Below are 16,377 nucleotides of genomic sequence, written 5' to 3'. Positions count from 1 at the left end.
TTTCTCTGTTCAAATACATGTGGAACACTCCCATTACACAACCATTTACCTGATCTGATTAAATGTTGCATTTAGGAGAAAAGGCTAAATTGTACCGACTGTAAAACGCAAATTTCTGATATACAACCTCGAATGACTTTACGAAAATTGCCGAAAATTGCCAACTTAGAAAAATTAACCGCACTGTTTGCGTATTCGAAAATCAATAGCAAAAGCAGATAACGCAATTCGGAAACGTGCATCTTTTAAAGCATCTTAAAGGGATAAATGTGATACACAAGTTTGCAGCTGACAGGAAATGTCCAGAATGCTTACGAGAGTTTCACAAAAAGCGTTTCTCTTGTATAAGGGCTATACTCAGATATTGGAAGTGTATAACGCATCAATTTTGCCCGTTTTATATGTCTTAAAGGCACCCTGAACCACCCCTCGAGCTTGGTGAAATAACACCGTCCGCAGGTAGCATTTGCTGCTTTGAACATGTCAGCCAAATTGTGCTGCCGTACGCGGTTCGTGGAGCTCGCAAGCGGATGCGCAAAGTTACCTTTCTCTCGAACGCTCTCTTTTCAACAGAAGCCTCTATTCATTCTCATCTGGGCGCTTTATTTCGTAATAAATCGATTCCCATACGTGCCTGCAATTGGCAGCTGTGGTCGGCTACGTAGTATAGATACCGCGGCTACGCAGTGCACGCTGGCTAAGCGCACTGCGGCTCGCTGAGGACAACCGCGCTTGGCTTATGTTTAGCGCGTCGTAGGCACTGAATTCTGCAGTCGTGGTGTCTACGTTAACATCCAAATTAAATTTGAACTACTCACCACGGTGTCATTTAGAAGGCGGAGCGTTGTTGGAATGCCTAACTCCACCGTAGCCTTCGCAGTGCAACGCATTGAAGAAGGAACGGGAGCACAACGGAGACCGCGTCTGATTCCCAATAACTCTGCTTCTGCTGAACGCATTGAAGTACTTTTTGAGGCAAAGTATTTATGAAATAGCCTATTTCACTTCAAATGGTTTTCTCCACTTCAATAAAAAGTAGCTCACGGCCACTTTAATAGGAGCACTGTATATTTTTGGGATATCGTTCTTTATTGTAGAGTTACAACGTTGTAAAGTTGGTACACTTAACTTTATTTTAATTATTGGATCGACAAGAAATGTTTCTTAGGAGATTGATGTGGTATAAAACAAATGTATGCCACTTCCAATCGATTTAAATTTCCGTTTAAATGCAGCATACCTAATCAAATTGGGTGCAGTGGTTGCTGAGAAAAAATATTTCTTCGTTTCCATCTATCGGTATGGAGTTAGAGCCCTCGAGCTAAAGCTTCCTCTTGAGGCAACGTTAGACAAAACTACTAAATTTGTTTAGACTAGTAAATTTTTATTTCAAAAGTACATTTTTATTCACTCTGGACAAAACAGTTGCATATAGTACAGAAGAATGATTGCGAGGCTGGGTTTATTGTTCTCTTGCAATTCCGGGTAGTTATTCATTACCAAAGAATGATCGACTAGAGCCGAGCAGACTCTGTCAAAATGCATCACGCCGAGCTGGTGTGGGGATTGCCCGGGTGCGTTACCACATTTACTTCGTATTTGCGCATCTACGGGCTTGCAATGCCTTTTTGTCACGGTAAGAGAGAAAACAGAAATGAAAGGAGGGAGGGTAACCTGGACTGAGCCCAGCTGGCTACTTCGCCCAAGTCAAAGGGGAGGAAAAGTTTAGGAGAAGAAGGAAAGCAAGGCAACAGTCGATGTATGCTAGAATCACTGATATAATGAAAATCCACAGAAGCGTACCACAGACGGTTGCTCACTCCGGTTGCCTTCAGAAATTACAGCAGCGATTTTGTGACCTTCTGCAGCTGTAAATTGCGAGACCCCAAGACCTTCTCCAATAAGAAAGATCTTCCGTCAATTTGGTTTAGAGCGGTATGAAGGGCAAGAGTTTCATTTTCGAAGGACGGGCAGCAGCACAGAAGGTGTTACACAATTTATTCGCCTCTACAGCATTTGCATTTGGCGCTATCAGTCATCCCAATCTGCAATAAATATTCGTTGGGGAACGCAATGTCATGGTAAAAGCGGCGCTCTTGCTATTTCAGAAGCTTAACTTACGAATGCTGCTTCATTTAATATCGTTCTTTAATGTCCCTTTAAGAATGCTTACTCTGCTCTTATTAAATGGGCTTTTACTTTCTCTCAATGGAATGAATATATGGTCAAAATAAGACGAGCAGAGAATAAAACAGAATAGCACAGAATAAAATGCAGGTTTTCGGAAGATTTTCGTGATTGTCATGAGAGAACCCGGAAGCGGCAAGCAATTAAGCCACGTGCCCTTACCGTTCTTCAGCGTCTTAACAAATATCTCCTCCGATGGAGGCCCCGCTCCTTTCGAGTTGAAAGCTTGCACTACGACACTGTAGTCGGTGTTTCTTTTCAAGTTGGTGATGTGACACTCGTCGTGAAGGTTTGCAGGAGTGAGCTCAAGAGTCTTGTAAACATAGGTGTCCGTGGTGTCCTTCACTTTATATCCCACGTAGTAACCTTTCAATGGGCCAAATTGTAGGTCTTTTCGTGGAGGCTGTAAACAGGGCATAGAAACCTTGTTACTGCAGATAATACTGTGAGAAGGTTTGTTTTGCAACGAGGCTGTTCGTGCGGCTATTAGCGCTCAAAAACTATTCACCTGCTTTCATGAGCTTTGAAAAAAAAAATATATATATATAAGGAAACCAGATCACTCACGGAGTGTATATATCAAAGAAATGTGGAACATATTAAAAATGATATATAAGCGAATTTCGAAGTGTAGGGGTAATTAGAAATGCATGAAAACTGCTAAATACTCGTTTTCGGCCTGTTTATATAAGCGTTATATGAAACACTTAAAATGTTTCCCCACAGCTCTGAGAGGACCAAAAAGACAACAGCTATTTTATATTTGAAGAAAATGGGAACATGCTATGGGTGACGTGTCCGGAAAGTGCTATGCGTGTAGGGTAATTATCTATGGGCCTTAACGTAATTACTGAATGCATGCATGATGCCTCCCAATTCTCATCCGTTTTACAAGGCGTATAGCTGGTTTTCACGGTATCCTCGGTGAACTATGCGAGGTATGATTTTATATATCAATAAAGCAAGAATGAGGTAGCGCGTGACACACGAGAAATGTTTAATCCGTGTAGGTCAATTACCTGCTTTTGCGGAAAATTACTTTTCTAAGTGTTCCAGAGTAACCTACAGCTGTTGTCCGCCATGTTTCCCAGAGTCTTAAAAAATATGTACGTGACACCAAGTTCGCATTAAGTGTAAATGAACAGCATGTTAAGCGCAAAGTGTGGCGGAACTTCCGCGTTCGTAGCTGAGTTAGTAGCTTTACAAATAATTACTTAAACCGTTTTTGTTACCTTTCTCGTGCGTTGCGCGTGGTTGGCACTACGTTTCTCCGGCGTTCACGGTAAAGTATACAAAGCACGTTGTTTACATTTGTTAAAATAAGAGGCGCGTCATGGGTGACCTGTAGGTGATGTTCAATGTGCGTGCAGCAATTACGGCCTTTGGAGCAAATTACGTATGCGAGCGCTCCAGAGCGCTATAGGTGTCTTTTACGAGCGGCATACAATTTAGTATGCTACCCTGGGAAAAATGTAAATGTCGCCTAACTCAAATTTCAGGAAAATGAGGATAACTATATTGTAAATCAGCACGCGCAGTTAAATGCGTGTGGTTAAATTACGGCCTTTCTGAAAAAACTACTCGAACAAGTGCTAGAAAGCGTTATACGGCCGTTTTGTGTTGTTTCCCAATGTTCCACGAGAACTCTGGGTCACAGCGAGCTTACATTTAATAAAAATGGTGGCTTGACAAAACTACAGCGTTTATTGCTTGTATATACTAGTATCGCAAACAGTTTTCACGTTCTACGAGGTTCGCATTAGGTGTCTCAGGCACCCTAGTTCAATTAAACAAGGCACAATGTTCATATTTAGTTAAAATAGGACCCACACCATGCGGAATGGGTAGGCGACGTTCAAGTTGTGTGGGTTAATTCCAGCCTTTGCAATAAAAACGAATCTAAGTGCTAAAAAGCCTTATACCGCAGTTCTTATTTTCTTGTTTTCTAGTGTAGCGAAAGAATACCTCACGTCAAGTCCATATTCGATGGATGTCGGGGGCATGCTAATCTTAATCTGTGGCAAAATGCTAGCGTTTCTTTTTTGATCAGGAGCTTTGCAAATAATTACGGTATCTTCGCTTTTTCCTCTATTTTCATTACTTATACAATGTTCACATTCTTAGGCACCCTCATCGAACTGAACAAATCACATTGTTTATGTTTAGTTAACACAGCGGACAGACCCTGGACAATGCAGGCGAAGCTTAAAGTGTATGAGTTAATTACCGCCTTTGCTATAACTACTTATAGAGATCCTCCGGATTGTGAAAAGTGTGTTTTACAAACGGCGCAAGATTTGCTCGCTGCCCTGGCAAAATTTTAAATTACACGCAGACCATGTTTACTGAAAAGAGAGAGAACATTGAGGAACACTGCCGCTTGAAGTTAAATGTGTGTGGCTCAATTGCATCTCTTATGAAAGATTCGTTTAGAAAGTTCTCAAAAGTATTATATGCGGGCAAAGTTTCAAGCGGGCGAGTTGTATGCGGGCAGAGTTTTTTAAAGTGTGTGGTTTAATTACAAGCAACTTCAGTTCTTAGTGCAACTGCTCGGAAAAAACAGCTTCACTGTTGGATGTGATTGATGGGGATATCGGGATGTGATTCTGAGAGGTCGAAAGAGCTTGCTGTCTTTATTTTTTTTCGAACGAAACATTCTTGTTTGCAACATTTCTGTGGATGAAATAGAAAAAGGAGTACGCATTTACCTTCCACCATACTTTGATCGACTGTGAGCCTGTTGCTTCAGCCCTGACTTTCTGTGGTGGCCCGCCAGGTGCTTCAAACAAGAAAAAAATAAAGACAACTGCATGTTAGCTTAAAGGGGTGGAGACATGAAAATTTTCGTTCATGCGTTCTTCAATTCAAGCGTTGCGTACTGCTTCAGGAAGCACGATACACACCGCGGGATTCATTTATACCCGATAAATAATTTAATAATAGCATTATTATACCGAGCGATTTTGGTTTCGGTTCCTGGGCTCCGGGTGATGCTATGACGTCATAGGAGAGGAAACGCAACACGGCTTGGTCACGTGGGTCACAAAAATAGTGACGTAAAACTATGCTGCGTCGTCTGCTCGCGCATACGCGTGCTCTGCCAGCAGAGGTAAACAACTGGAGATTCGAAGTGCATGTCGCGATTGATATAATTATTGCGAAGAGCGACAACAACGGTAAGAAAATATTGCGGCTTGTGAGAGTCGGTGATCCATTCCGAAGCGCCGTAAGCTTTAGCTTTGAAGTGAACCGGAAAAGGCCTAGCGACGATATCGGCGGCGCCGAACGATCAGAGGCGGTGAGGCTGCCGTCGGTGCCCGAGTGACCACTCCTCGGTCGCTGATTGGCTGCCGCACAAATGGGTCCCGGGCCCGTCCTCTCGACGGCAAGGAAATCTCGCCGTTCGCGAGCAAACCGTTGAAGTCAGGCGTTCGTGTTGTCTTTCTCTCCTCGTCCTTGTCCAAATGTGCGCTCGAACTATGTTTCATAATGCTAATCATAACCAACTAGCCCAGCTGTCCATACTTAGTCGCACGGGTGCCCGCGAACGGCAAACGGCGTGCGGCGCGTTTCCGTGCCGGTAACGTGGACGGGCCTTTACACATTGAGAAACGTCAAGCGAACGAGAGACCGCTCCGAGCTACCGAACTATGCGACTGGCACATACTACGTCAGCTGCTCTCCGCGATAGCGCTGTGCATGTCTCGGTAAGCCAGGGGCCAGGGTTAGCTCGGTTACAGTGTTCTAGAAGCCTGTGGCATAGAGAAAGGATTTTTAGAATGACAGGAAGCTGAGCTAGTTGGTTAGGATTCACAATGCAAAGAAGGGGCAATTGCGTACAGGCACGGACACAAGAGGAGAGAAGCGGACAACACGAACGCCGCATATCTCCCTTTCGGAGTCGGCCGGCTAGTGTTACACTCAACGTGAAAGGCACGTCCACATTACCGGCATGGCAACTCGCCGCACGCAGTTTGCCGTTCGCGGGCCGCCGTGCGGCGTTGTCCACTTCCCTCCTCCTGTGTCCGTGTCTGCACGCCTTCCCCCTTCTTTGCATTAAGAAAGGATTTCTATATGCTTGTAGCTTGGTCGTAGTGGAGGCTATGCTCGGTCGCTCGGCTCAGCAGGCTCCGTAATCGGCATTTCATCGCTACTCATCATACGTCCCGTTTTTGTGCTAGTGTGCTATGACGTCAATATTTTCGTTCCTCCTCTGTGACGTCATAACTGCCGCGCTAGCGATGGGTCTCGACTACGAGAAGGAGCTTTTAATCACTTTTTGGAGCTGAATTAAAGTTATTTTGAAATGTTTTCAGCGTCGAATACATCGTTGTGGGTGTCCTCGCATACGGAAACAGCCTACAACATACTTTTTATAGCCTCAAAATTTGGTGTCCCAACCCCTTTAATGCTGGGAGAAATACCTAAGAAAAAAAGCACTTTTGGTTAAAACTAGTACGACTGTGATCACAAACTTGCGCGTCCTTTGCTTCGGTACATATTATTGAGACACTGCGCTTGGGGGTATGCTTTCTGGTGTCTTACGCAAAACGTGACCCACAAGAAACTTTGGAAAGCAAGATTCATATTTTCATGCCAACTCTTCATGCAATCGCTAAAATTAAGTTAATAATAAGAAATGTGAAATATTAGTGCTTTGGAATAATACTTATTGTTAGAGATGTTGATGTCGTTGTTTAGTCATTTGGAATAATATGCTTTAGTAATTTGTTCGTCCAAGTCAAGTCTGTATGGTCTCTGTCTATATACTTAAGTACAGAAGGCGAACATATGAAAAGAAATAAAAATACGCTCAAGCCTAGAAGCTAGGAGTTTCTACATTACTTGACCTCAAGATTCGCGCCACTGTGACATTTGGCTTAATATTGCCGACATGTCAGTAAAGGTCGAGGGAAGACAAAGATTTGCTGCAACTTGCGAAGCGCTATTCAGCCAATTGATCATCAAATATTTCGTGCCACGTGGTGCTCTTGTAGGAGATCTCACCTTCAACATCCGTTCGCACGTGCGTCTCGGTACTGGCGTCGCTGTGCCCCAAGGAATTGAAAGCGAAAATTCTGAAGACATAAAGTGTCACCGGACGTAGGCCTCGAATCTCTGCGGTCGTTTCCGAACCCGGTACGGTTACGTTGGACGACTTGTGGTGCCATGATTCTGAGAGAAAGACGATGGGGCAAAGAAGAAAGTTTTTGTGATGCGAGAATGCGGGGACAAGAAATGAATTACCAGCCCTAAAAATTCTTGAATAAAGAAAAGTAACGTATAGTCTGATCTTCACGAAGTGCTCAGTGCAGCGCTGGTAGATTTTCTGCTTACTGTACTAAGCTCGATATTCAAGTCTTATCCCTGTAACGTCGTGGTTCCTTGTAGCGTCATGGCTTCTCGCAATGTACCACTCGAAGCATTAAAAGCAAAAATAAGTTCGAACTTTACGTGGGTTTGAACTATGAGCCCCACGACGTGGATACTGAAAGCCGCACGACTGCACAGCCAAAATTCACGTGTGGTTAAGATAAGTTGCGTTATGGGCTTACTCTCCGAGTTCAGAAAGTGGTTTTCACCGGCTACATTAAAGGCAGCATCTGAAAAAATAAAATTATTACTTTCGTCATTGAAGTTAAGCCATATAAATAGCCAAGAGCCAACATAGCAAGAAACTCTCCTCCTGAACGTCTTAGCCAATTATGCAAAAAATAAAGAAAAACAAGAAAGAAAGTAAGAACCTTTACACTCTAACTATGCACTACAAAATGATTTTAACTATTGATTTAAAGATGACGTAAAACTATAAAGATATTTGCTTACTTATTTGCAATATATCTTAAAGAACAAGCTGCAATTAAACAATCAGCAGGGCGCCTCTCTGTCTTTTTCTATTCAGTCATGTCTGGCTAAAGATCGTGTAACTGCCAGGTCAGCGGGGCAGATCTATTTATATCCCCTAATATGCCTAAGCGATGCTCAAGATTCTTCTTCGCTTGTCACTTCACATTAGTTGGCTTCTAACCAATAAATGCACTGTCATGGCAACACAGGCGAATAATAGAAAGCAACTTCATGAGAGCTTCGCTAACAAAGCCGAATAAAAAAACATTTTAACTTTGCTAGCGCAGTGCATTGCACATAAAGAATAGAATAGGGGGAGGGGAGGGAGGAGTTGCGTTACAAATTTACTTTTATAGATTACGAGATGGTGATCACAAAAAAAGTGTGGGAGCGATTTCGGGAGTGAAATAAAATCCGTAAGGCATTGCGGAATGAGCAAATGTTATGGCACAATCAAGCGGCGAGTGCAGAAGAGTACGAGCCAACTCCATGACTTCCGAGATTTACGACGCCTCTATGTTCGCTTTCGAGCTCGAGCGCGCCTGAAGCGTACACACACTGTATGCCTCCGTTCAAGCCGAAGTCGCTTCTTTTATGTTTCCGCGTTGAGGTGTGCATCTTTGGAACAGTTGTTCCAGACTCGTGCATCTGACAGAATGGAGGACTACAGATTTCACCACGTCACAGATAACCATAACTGCCGTGTACGGTGGCATCCAGTTGAAGGCCAAATGTGAGCATGGCTTATGTGAACATTTGCTCGATTGTATGCGAAGGAACACACTGCAGTGGAGCTGCTTAGAATAGTGAATGACTCAGGAATGCCAAGTCTGTCTTTCTTTTCTTTTTTTTTTTGCTACGTTATCCCAGAGTATAACTGGAAGAGCTTAGGCCAATGCTCATGATACTGTAATTTAGCGTACGTTTGAGGTGGTTACGATATTTTGACGCAAGTTCCACTCATTACTTTCGAGCCAGATCACGTTACCGCGCAACAACAACAACAACAACAACAACAAAAATGCAGTGCTGCCCATACCACGAAGTTACGGAATAGCAGGCACAATATTATAGGCTGCTAGTCTTGCACTGTTTCATCTGGTATCGGTTCGACTAAACTTTCCGAAACGAGCGCGAGCGATCTGTTTTCGAGAAGCAATATTTCTTAAAGGGCCTCTCACCAAGTCTGACCATTCTTAGCCGACAAGCGCAGATCATACATTGCGCGATAACGATCGTGTCTGCAAAGTATTACATCGCTATGTGCCGCGGAAAAATCTGAAATTTCAAACCGAATGCCATTCTCCCTTCTCCTCACGGCCGCCCCGCTCCAAGCCAGAGGATGACGTACACGGGCTAGTGCGCCTACGTACACGTGTTTACGCTGTGACGTCGCTCGTGGTGACACGTGACTTCAAGAATTATTCAAGGCAACATTTGTTTTTTTGTGTTTGTTGCTTGAATGGATGAATTAAAGCTTAGAGAAATAATAAAACACGTAAACCAAATGTCTGCATGTTTTTGTTTTACTTCGAACCGCAGCGAGAGAGATGTACTTCCGTTTCGTCTGCTTGTTCTCACGTCGTGCAGTCACGCGCACAGACACCGAAACTATGTCATTTTCTACTGTATTCCAGCGCGTAACCATGCTCTATGATCAGTTTGTGTCTGCCTCAGTATTCGTGTAGCACTGACCTGTACCGCTAGTCAGGTGTTCTTGTGCACAGCGCGCAATATCTTGTGCTGTGCGAAACGAGATAATCACAACAGCTCGCGCGCGACGCCGTCAGCGGAAGTGTGCCGCGCCGCAAAAAAGCGAAGAGAAAAAAATGAAGGCGGGGCCCATGACGTATGCGTCACGCGATCCTCGAGCTCCGGTACGGGAGAACGCAGAGAAGGAGTTTCGCTTGCGTAGACTAGACGGTGCGAATGGAGAGAGTGTCTCGCTTGGCAGTGGAGCTCGCCTGCTGAAATCATGGTTTCGCGACACGGAAATATTTCTATCTCGGCTATTAACAAGCTGATTTGAAAAAAAAAATTGCGGCAGAACGCTCCCTAGAGGATGCGTAAAAACTCCCAGCGTATAACCAAAATTTTCTATGGGGCCTGGTGAAGGGCCCTTTAAATATCGACTGCAATCGACTTCACCGTCCTTTGTGGAGAGTGGCGCGCCCCTGTGGTAAACAAGTGCGGAGACATGGCTTCTTCCTTTTCCTTCCCATCCTGCCTTTCGCTCCTTAGCATTATCTTCGTTTTAATACTATCAGCTCGCTGCTGCTCTATAGATCAGGCGCAGAGCGTGGCATCAGCCAATCAATGATCTCCAAGTGCATTATTCTTTTCTGTCCTAACATCGGCACATGCGCGATATTTTGCGCAGTAAGCCTTGCACAGTATTTTGCGGTATCAGTTGGAGTAAACGTTCCCCAATTGCGCACGGTGAAACGCCTTGTCGTTGAGAAAGCAAAGCTTCATTAGGGAAGTAGCGTTCCGCGGTGAAATGGAAATACCGGCAACTATTTCTTCCTCTTTCTTATCCTGATTTTCGCATTTTAGCACTAGCTTGAATTTCAGCTTTCGCGCCTCGGTGCTGGTTTAGGAGTAAACTGCAAAGCATGGTGTCAGCCAACCACAGCAGTTTCGCAGCCAATGTGAACGCGAACGTAACGTGGCGTCGCAGCCAATGGGAAGTTTCGCTGCTGCAGACGCCGCCGCCTTTTTCGTTCAATAGGCATTTTTCTTTTTCGCTTTCGCATCGAAAAAGGTGTCGCTGCTTAATATTCAGTCACCTGTGTCTTCTCTGTACTGTATGATATACTTCGTGACAGCGCTGTTTCCGCTGTATGGTGTAATCCAGGAAAGCTTCACGTGCCGACTACCGTACTCCAGCAATTTAACTTCTTGCGGGCTGTCCGGCGGCTCTGAAAAAGAAAGGTAGACGCAAAAAGTGGGTCATTCATATACTATGTGCCTCTTGCGACAGGAGAAATATCATACACTTCCTGACCTTGAACAGATAAAGCGTGTTGAAATCCAGAACAATTATTTTTTGTTTATCGCATCACTATGTGCTCTCAGGAGAAAGAAAGAACGTAGAAAACCTTAGTACACAAGAAAGCACTAGTCTTAAGTTTAACCAGTCTTTTGTTTGTGCTTTCGGGAACTGCTCTCAAAATTTATTGGGCCATAAAGAAATTAATGCTGCAGTAGGCCTACAAATACATCCTCTTAATATCCGAACACAGCTCAGAGACATAAGAGCTTTTCAAGCAAGTGCCTATTACCAACTCCTATGGTTCCGAATGTGAGAAACCCAATTTTTGCTTTAATACTATGGTCAGTTGCTGGCAGCAACATCTCCATATACAGTTGAATGTCGTCCCAACGAATGCCTCTACAACGAAAGAATCAGTATAACGAAGTGCTCAGTATGCCCCTGCCGAATTCCCACCTTTCACTGGTACCGTGAACGCCTCTACATCTATGACCATCATAGCAAAATTGCCTACGCAGCGAAAGAATTAGGCGTCCCGGAAGGCTGATCTATCCTTTTACTATTGTCGCACGTAGCGGTATTGGCAGTGCCCTCCTCAGCCGCCCCATATACGCGGTGAGCATAGGGAGCACCGGTTGGCACTAGAACAAACACCGCGCAGGAAGCGGAGGACTCCACAGTGGCTGAGGTTGTTAAGGACTCCACAGCTCTGGAGAGAGGTTAAGGCTAAGTGCGGTGTTATGTGCAAGACGTCTGAAAAGAATATAGGGTCCTTTTATTCTGATAAATTCGTGCTAGAGCGCCAATGTAACCGCTGAAACTATACTTGAGCGAAAACACAGGCACACGTATATCACCTACGGAGGTTGTTTATGGTCGTGTTGCTAGCTTTGCCACTGCAAACCGACTATAAAAGCAATGAGTTTTCCGGCCATTTTGTAAATTGCCCTATGCACATCCTCAAATGTATATGTGAGAATTTATCCGTAATCGGTCTAACTGCGTTCGCCGTTGGTCGAACGGCCACGCTGGAGCGCGTGCGCTGTTACGGCTTGTTTTAAGAGAGCGTTTCCCCGCGTTGACAATTCTCGACGCAGCTCTTGAGGTCGCCCGCAGTGGCACGATTAAGTAGACAAACCAGTGACCGCCATTACATACAGTGGATGTTCTTTGGACAACCCCTGCAAGCATATGAATTTTCCTAGAATGCATTGAATTTGTGCAGTGTGCGTCCCTCACCCACTTTGCGCGTCCTGCGGATATCCCTCGCACGCGCGTAAGGGCCAACATGGTCCCATGCTGCGTATATTGCCCACGCATATTTGTGGTTTTCGAGTAGTGTTTGCTATGAGGAATATTACGTTCACAGCCCACTCTGTGTGACAAATGCACCAACATGACGTGTACAGTGAACAAGAAGTCCAGGGCTTTGTATCAGCTTGGTCGCTTACTTTGCTACCGATAACATCACAATATATGCACGTTTTTTCTTCTTCTTCTACATACGTTCCTTCTAGGGCCTTTCTTTTCATTCGCCCTATTTCCTGCAGAGCATCTTGTAGGCGAAACCGCTTTTTCATTAAAGAGCTCTCTCTCTCTTTCTCTCTCTCTCCAGAGAACAATGTACAGATGAATGTAAACATAATAGGTCCAGATTATAATTTTAACATATGAGTAAACATAATTCTGTCATGAGGAGAGTGAGTGACAATATCTCTGGGAAAAAGAATATTCATACGTAGTAAGAAAACGGTTCAGAGGAAACAATAATTAAACATCCTTGACAAAATATTTAAAACTGCATATGCGGCGGGTGTGTTATATTTGTATCATAAACTGGACATAGATGTTTGATCATGATTTATATGTCCCACGGATGAACTGTCTTCACTAGCAACGTGGACTTGCACATTTGTGTGAACACTAACCATGTATGTAGTGCACAGTTATAATATAATTATGGGGTTTTATGTGCCAAAACCACTTTCTGATTATGAGGCACGCCGTAGGGGAGGACTCCGGAAATTTCGACCCCCTGGGGTTCTTTAACGTGCACCTAAATCTAAGTACACGGGTGTTTTCGCATTTCGCCCCCATCGAAATGCGGCCGCCATGGCCGGGATTCGATCGCGCGACCTCGTGCTCAGCAGCCCAACACCATAGCCACCGAGCAACCACGGCGGGTTTAGTGCACAGTTGCTATTACTGTATCGTCCTGATAAAATTGTGTCGTCATTGTAGCTCGCAGCCTCCGTCTCGCCATATGATTTTTTTTTTCGAAACACGTGACTATTCCGAAGTCTAGGTACTGAGCGCTTTGCGTCGTGTAAAAAGTAAGGATATTTTAACTCGAAGAGCGAAACACTGAAAGTGATAGCAAGATTAAGCGTTCCGTTGGAGCTCCTAAGGTGGTTTTTCACAATTCGCGGGGGCAAGGTGTTGTCGAGAGACAGAGAGTACACATTTTCATTTAAAAAAGAATGTTGGCGAGATGTGGCCCGCGAGGCAACGGCTGCTGCGCCGCAGAAGCAGCACCCTAGCAACAAGCAGGCGTCTAAAAATGCTGGCGTGGTGTGAAAGCGCCACCGGTGGCGTTGCAGGCGCCGCACCTCGATGGTGCACGACGAGAGATCGTCGGAAAACCGTGGCCGTTAGTCAGCACCCAACGAAAGAATTACATAGTTTTATCTTGTCGTTTGCTGGCCATTGCGCTCAGACCAGTGTATGCACTCGATGCACCACGGTGTGGTGTAGATACAGCTGCTCAGCACGAAGGATACAGCGTGTGTGGGCGCAACGCTGATGCCAGCAGGGGAAGCCGAAATCCTGCCCTGGCTCTGCTGCAGAGCCGATTGGGACGAGTTTGACCGCGCGCTCGCTCGACTTCCACGTCCTTGCAGCTAAACGATGTGCTCGTCACTCGCGTCTCACAAAGGCCCTAAACCTGCGCACGCGCGCTGCCCAAGCACCATCGGCACTACGACATCACAACGGCGGCGGTGGCGACTATGAGGCCCGCGTGCAAGCACAAGATTGGCACGAAGGCTTCCCTAGCGGTGACAACCATAGGGCGCCTGGAATCGTCCGTATGACTGGTACCGCAATAAAACTGCTTTCAGAGCACCATGTATACGGGCCGGTATAGAACGCCTTGGGAGTCCTACCTTGAAGGATCAGTTGCATGTTCGTGTCGTCGGACCCATAGGCATTTCTGGCGAGACACGTGAAAAGGGCCGAGTCCCGCCGGTCCGCACCCCGAATCGTTATCTCGGACACGATGCCACCGCCATGCACTGTTTCGTTCAGTTCATATCTGCAAAACCAAAAGGTAGCAATTTGCATCGGAATGCATACACATGGTTAATTAAAAACAAAAAAGCAGGACTTGAAGAAACTTTGCACTCAGGAATGTCTTAGCGATAACCAAGTTGTCGGCCCCATTCTGTGTAGTTCTTTGGCATCTTCGTTGCCTTATGAAGCGGTTGATCTAGAAGGTAATTTATTGCCTTTGCTTGACGTGCGCTTGGAATAATTATTCTACAGCTTGATAGCACTATGACAACGAGCTTTTCTTCTCTTATTCTAGGAACGAAATAAACCACAAGTGCCAATAATCGTGTAGAGATAGATTTGTATGAAAACATCAGAATAAAGAAACCAGATTCAAAACGCTTTTAGTCCGATATTCATGTTTCTTTATTTACACGGGTTTTCACTATTATCCTAACAAAACACGTTCCCGGGCTAGTTGGTAATGAATTATTTTTTCTTTCTTAAGAAAGTAATCCAGTGCTACGTTTTTAGACGAGGACACAGAAAGACATGACAGGTCGGACGCTTCAATATTATGGTCAGCCTGTGCGCTTCATGACGAAGGCCTCTTTTTTATGCGAGCGCTATTTTAGACCAGAACGCGAAGCAGAGATCATATATATGTTTTAGTCTGTAATGACTGCTGACTTGTGGCCGAAGCTTCCACCGTGACTAACAGCCATGGAAACTCGCTGTAACCCTCGCAGACTACTTTCGTGATTAAATTGTTTTGTCAATGATGATTCTGCTTATCAGTGTCAAGAGCGTTTACTAATGACCTCATACCTAGGGTCCTCCTTCGGGTCGAATGATTGTTTGTCTCTTGACCAGGTAATGATAACCGGCTTGTCTCCAAAGGCTTCACAGCGAAGCCTGGCGATGTGGCCTCTCTGAACGCTTTCGGCCTTAAATTTCATTTTAAAGTGCGCAGCCACTGAAAAAGAAGGCAATAATTGCTTGCGTGAGAAAAAAAAGAGCGAGGAGGCATCTGATATGCACTTGTAAAGTTCTTACAATAAGGCTGGGTTTTAGGGAATTGGTGCAGCACCATGCAGGGAAAGATATACTGGGGCAAACGATGACAACACACAGACACACACACAAGCACAAAGAGAGAGAGAGAGAGGTTTCAAGAACGAACGTGTAACAGTGGGAAAATGCACAGGAAGTCCTTGATGAGAATACTTGGGATAGGTACAAGAAGGCGGCACAAGATGTGCCGACTACGAACATTAACATAAAAAAAACAAGAATATATATATATATATATATATATATATATATATATATATATATATATATATATATATATATATATATATATACGAGTAAAAGGAAACCGAGGGGCCCGATTTTTATCAGTCAAATCATAAGAAGTCAACAAACAATGAGACGAAGGACAGCATAGGGGAATTGTTTGTTGTTCTTAGTTTATATAAACAATTACAGAAATTATGAGTAAATGGAAATGAAAGAGGATGAAAAATCAACTGGCTGCAGCTGCGCTAGAAACTCACGTGTTCTCGTTACGCGTGCGATGCTTTTATTAAATGAGCTGCCATGGTTCCGTTTTCTCATCCGCTTTCTAGGAAATGTATGTGTCTAATAGAGCTACTGTATACATATGTATATAGCAAATCTGACTGTTTGCTCCTCTCCTCTTCACACAAAGGAAATTGGTTGTACTTACTAAGTGAATGAAAGAAATGGTAAATTAATGGAATTGAAAGTGAATGAAAAAACAACTTGCCGCAGGTGGGGAACAATCCCACGTCCTCGCATTACGTGTGAGATACTCTATCAGTTGAGCTACCGCGCCGCCGTTTTCCCATCCACTTTCGGGGGTACTTATGTGTTGCTACCAGAACTAACCCTGGTAGTGTTAACTAGCGCCACCACTCACAAACCTTGGAACAGTCTTTCTGCCTGTGGCAAAAAGATGTTCCACATCTACTTTAGATATAAATAGATTAGATATAGATAGATTAGGTGAATATAGAGGTTCCACATCTATATTTAGATCTTAACTTAACGTT

At 44.4% G+C, this 16,377-nt stretch overlaps 1 protein-coding gene across 1 annotated transcript in view; it reads right to left on the bottom strand.

Moving 5' to 3' along the window:
• LOC126536639 (cell adhesion molecule Dscam1-like) overlaps positions 1-16,377 on the bottom strand; it is a 322,345-nt gene that overhangs the window by 18,216 nt on the left and 287,752 nt on the right. The window contains exons 14-19 of the mRNA XM_050183671.2: positions 15,128-15,275; positions 14,194-14,342; positions 10,824-10,955; positions 7,195-7,362; positions 4,896-4,966; positions 2,350-2,590 (exon numbers count right to left, since the gene is read on the bottom strand). Of these exons, the coding sequence (XP_050039628.2) occupies positions 2,350-2,590; positions 4,896-4,966; positions 7,195-7,362; positions 10,824-10,955; positions 14,194-14,342; positions 15,128-15,275 (909 nt within the window). The remainder of the gene's footprint in view (positions 1-2,349; positions 2,591-4,895; positions 4,967-7,194; positions 7,363-10,823; positions 10,956-14,193; positions 14,343-15,127; positions 15,276-16,377) is intronic.

Source organism: Dermacentor andersoni, chromosome 4 (assembly GCF_023375885.2).
Source record: "Dermacentor andersoni chromosome 4, qqDerAnde1_hic_scaffold, whole genome shotgun sequence".
NCBI lineage: Eukaryota > Metazoa > Arthropoda > Arachnida > Ixodida > Ixodidae > Dermacentor > Dermacentor andersoni.
The sequence above is the reverse complement of the archived record's forward strand: the minus strand, read 5'-3'. Positions and strand labels throughout refer to the sequence as shown.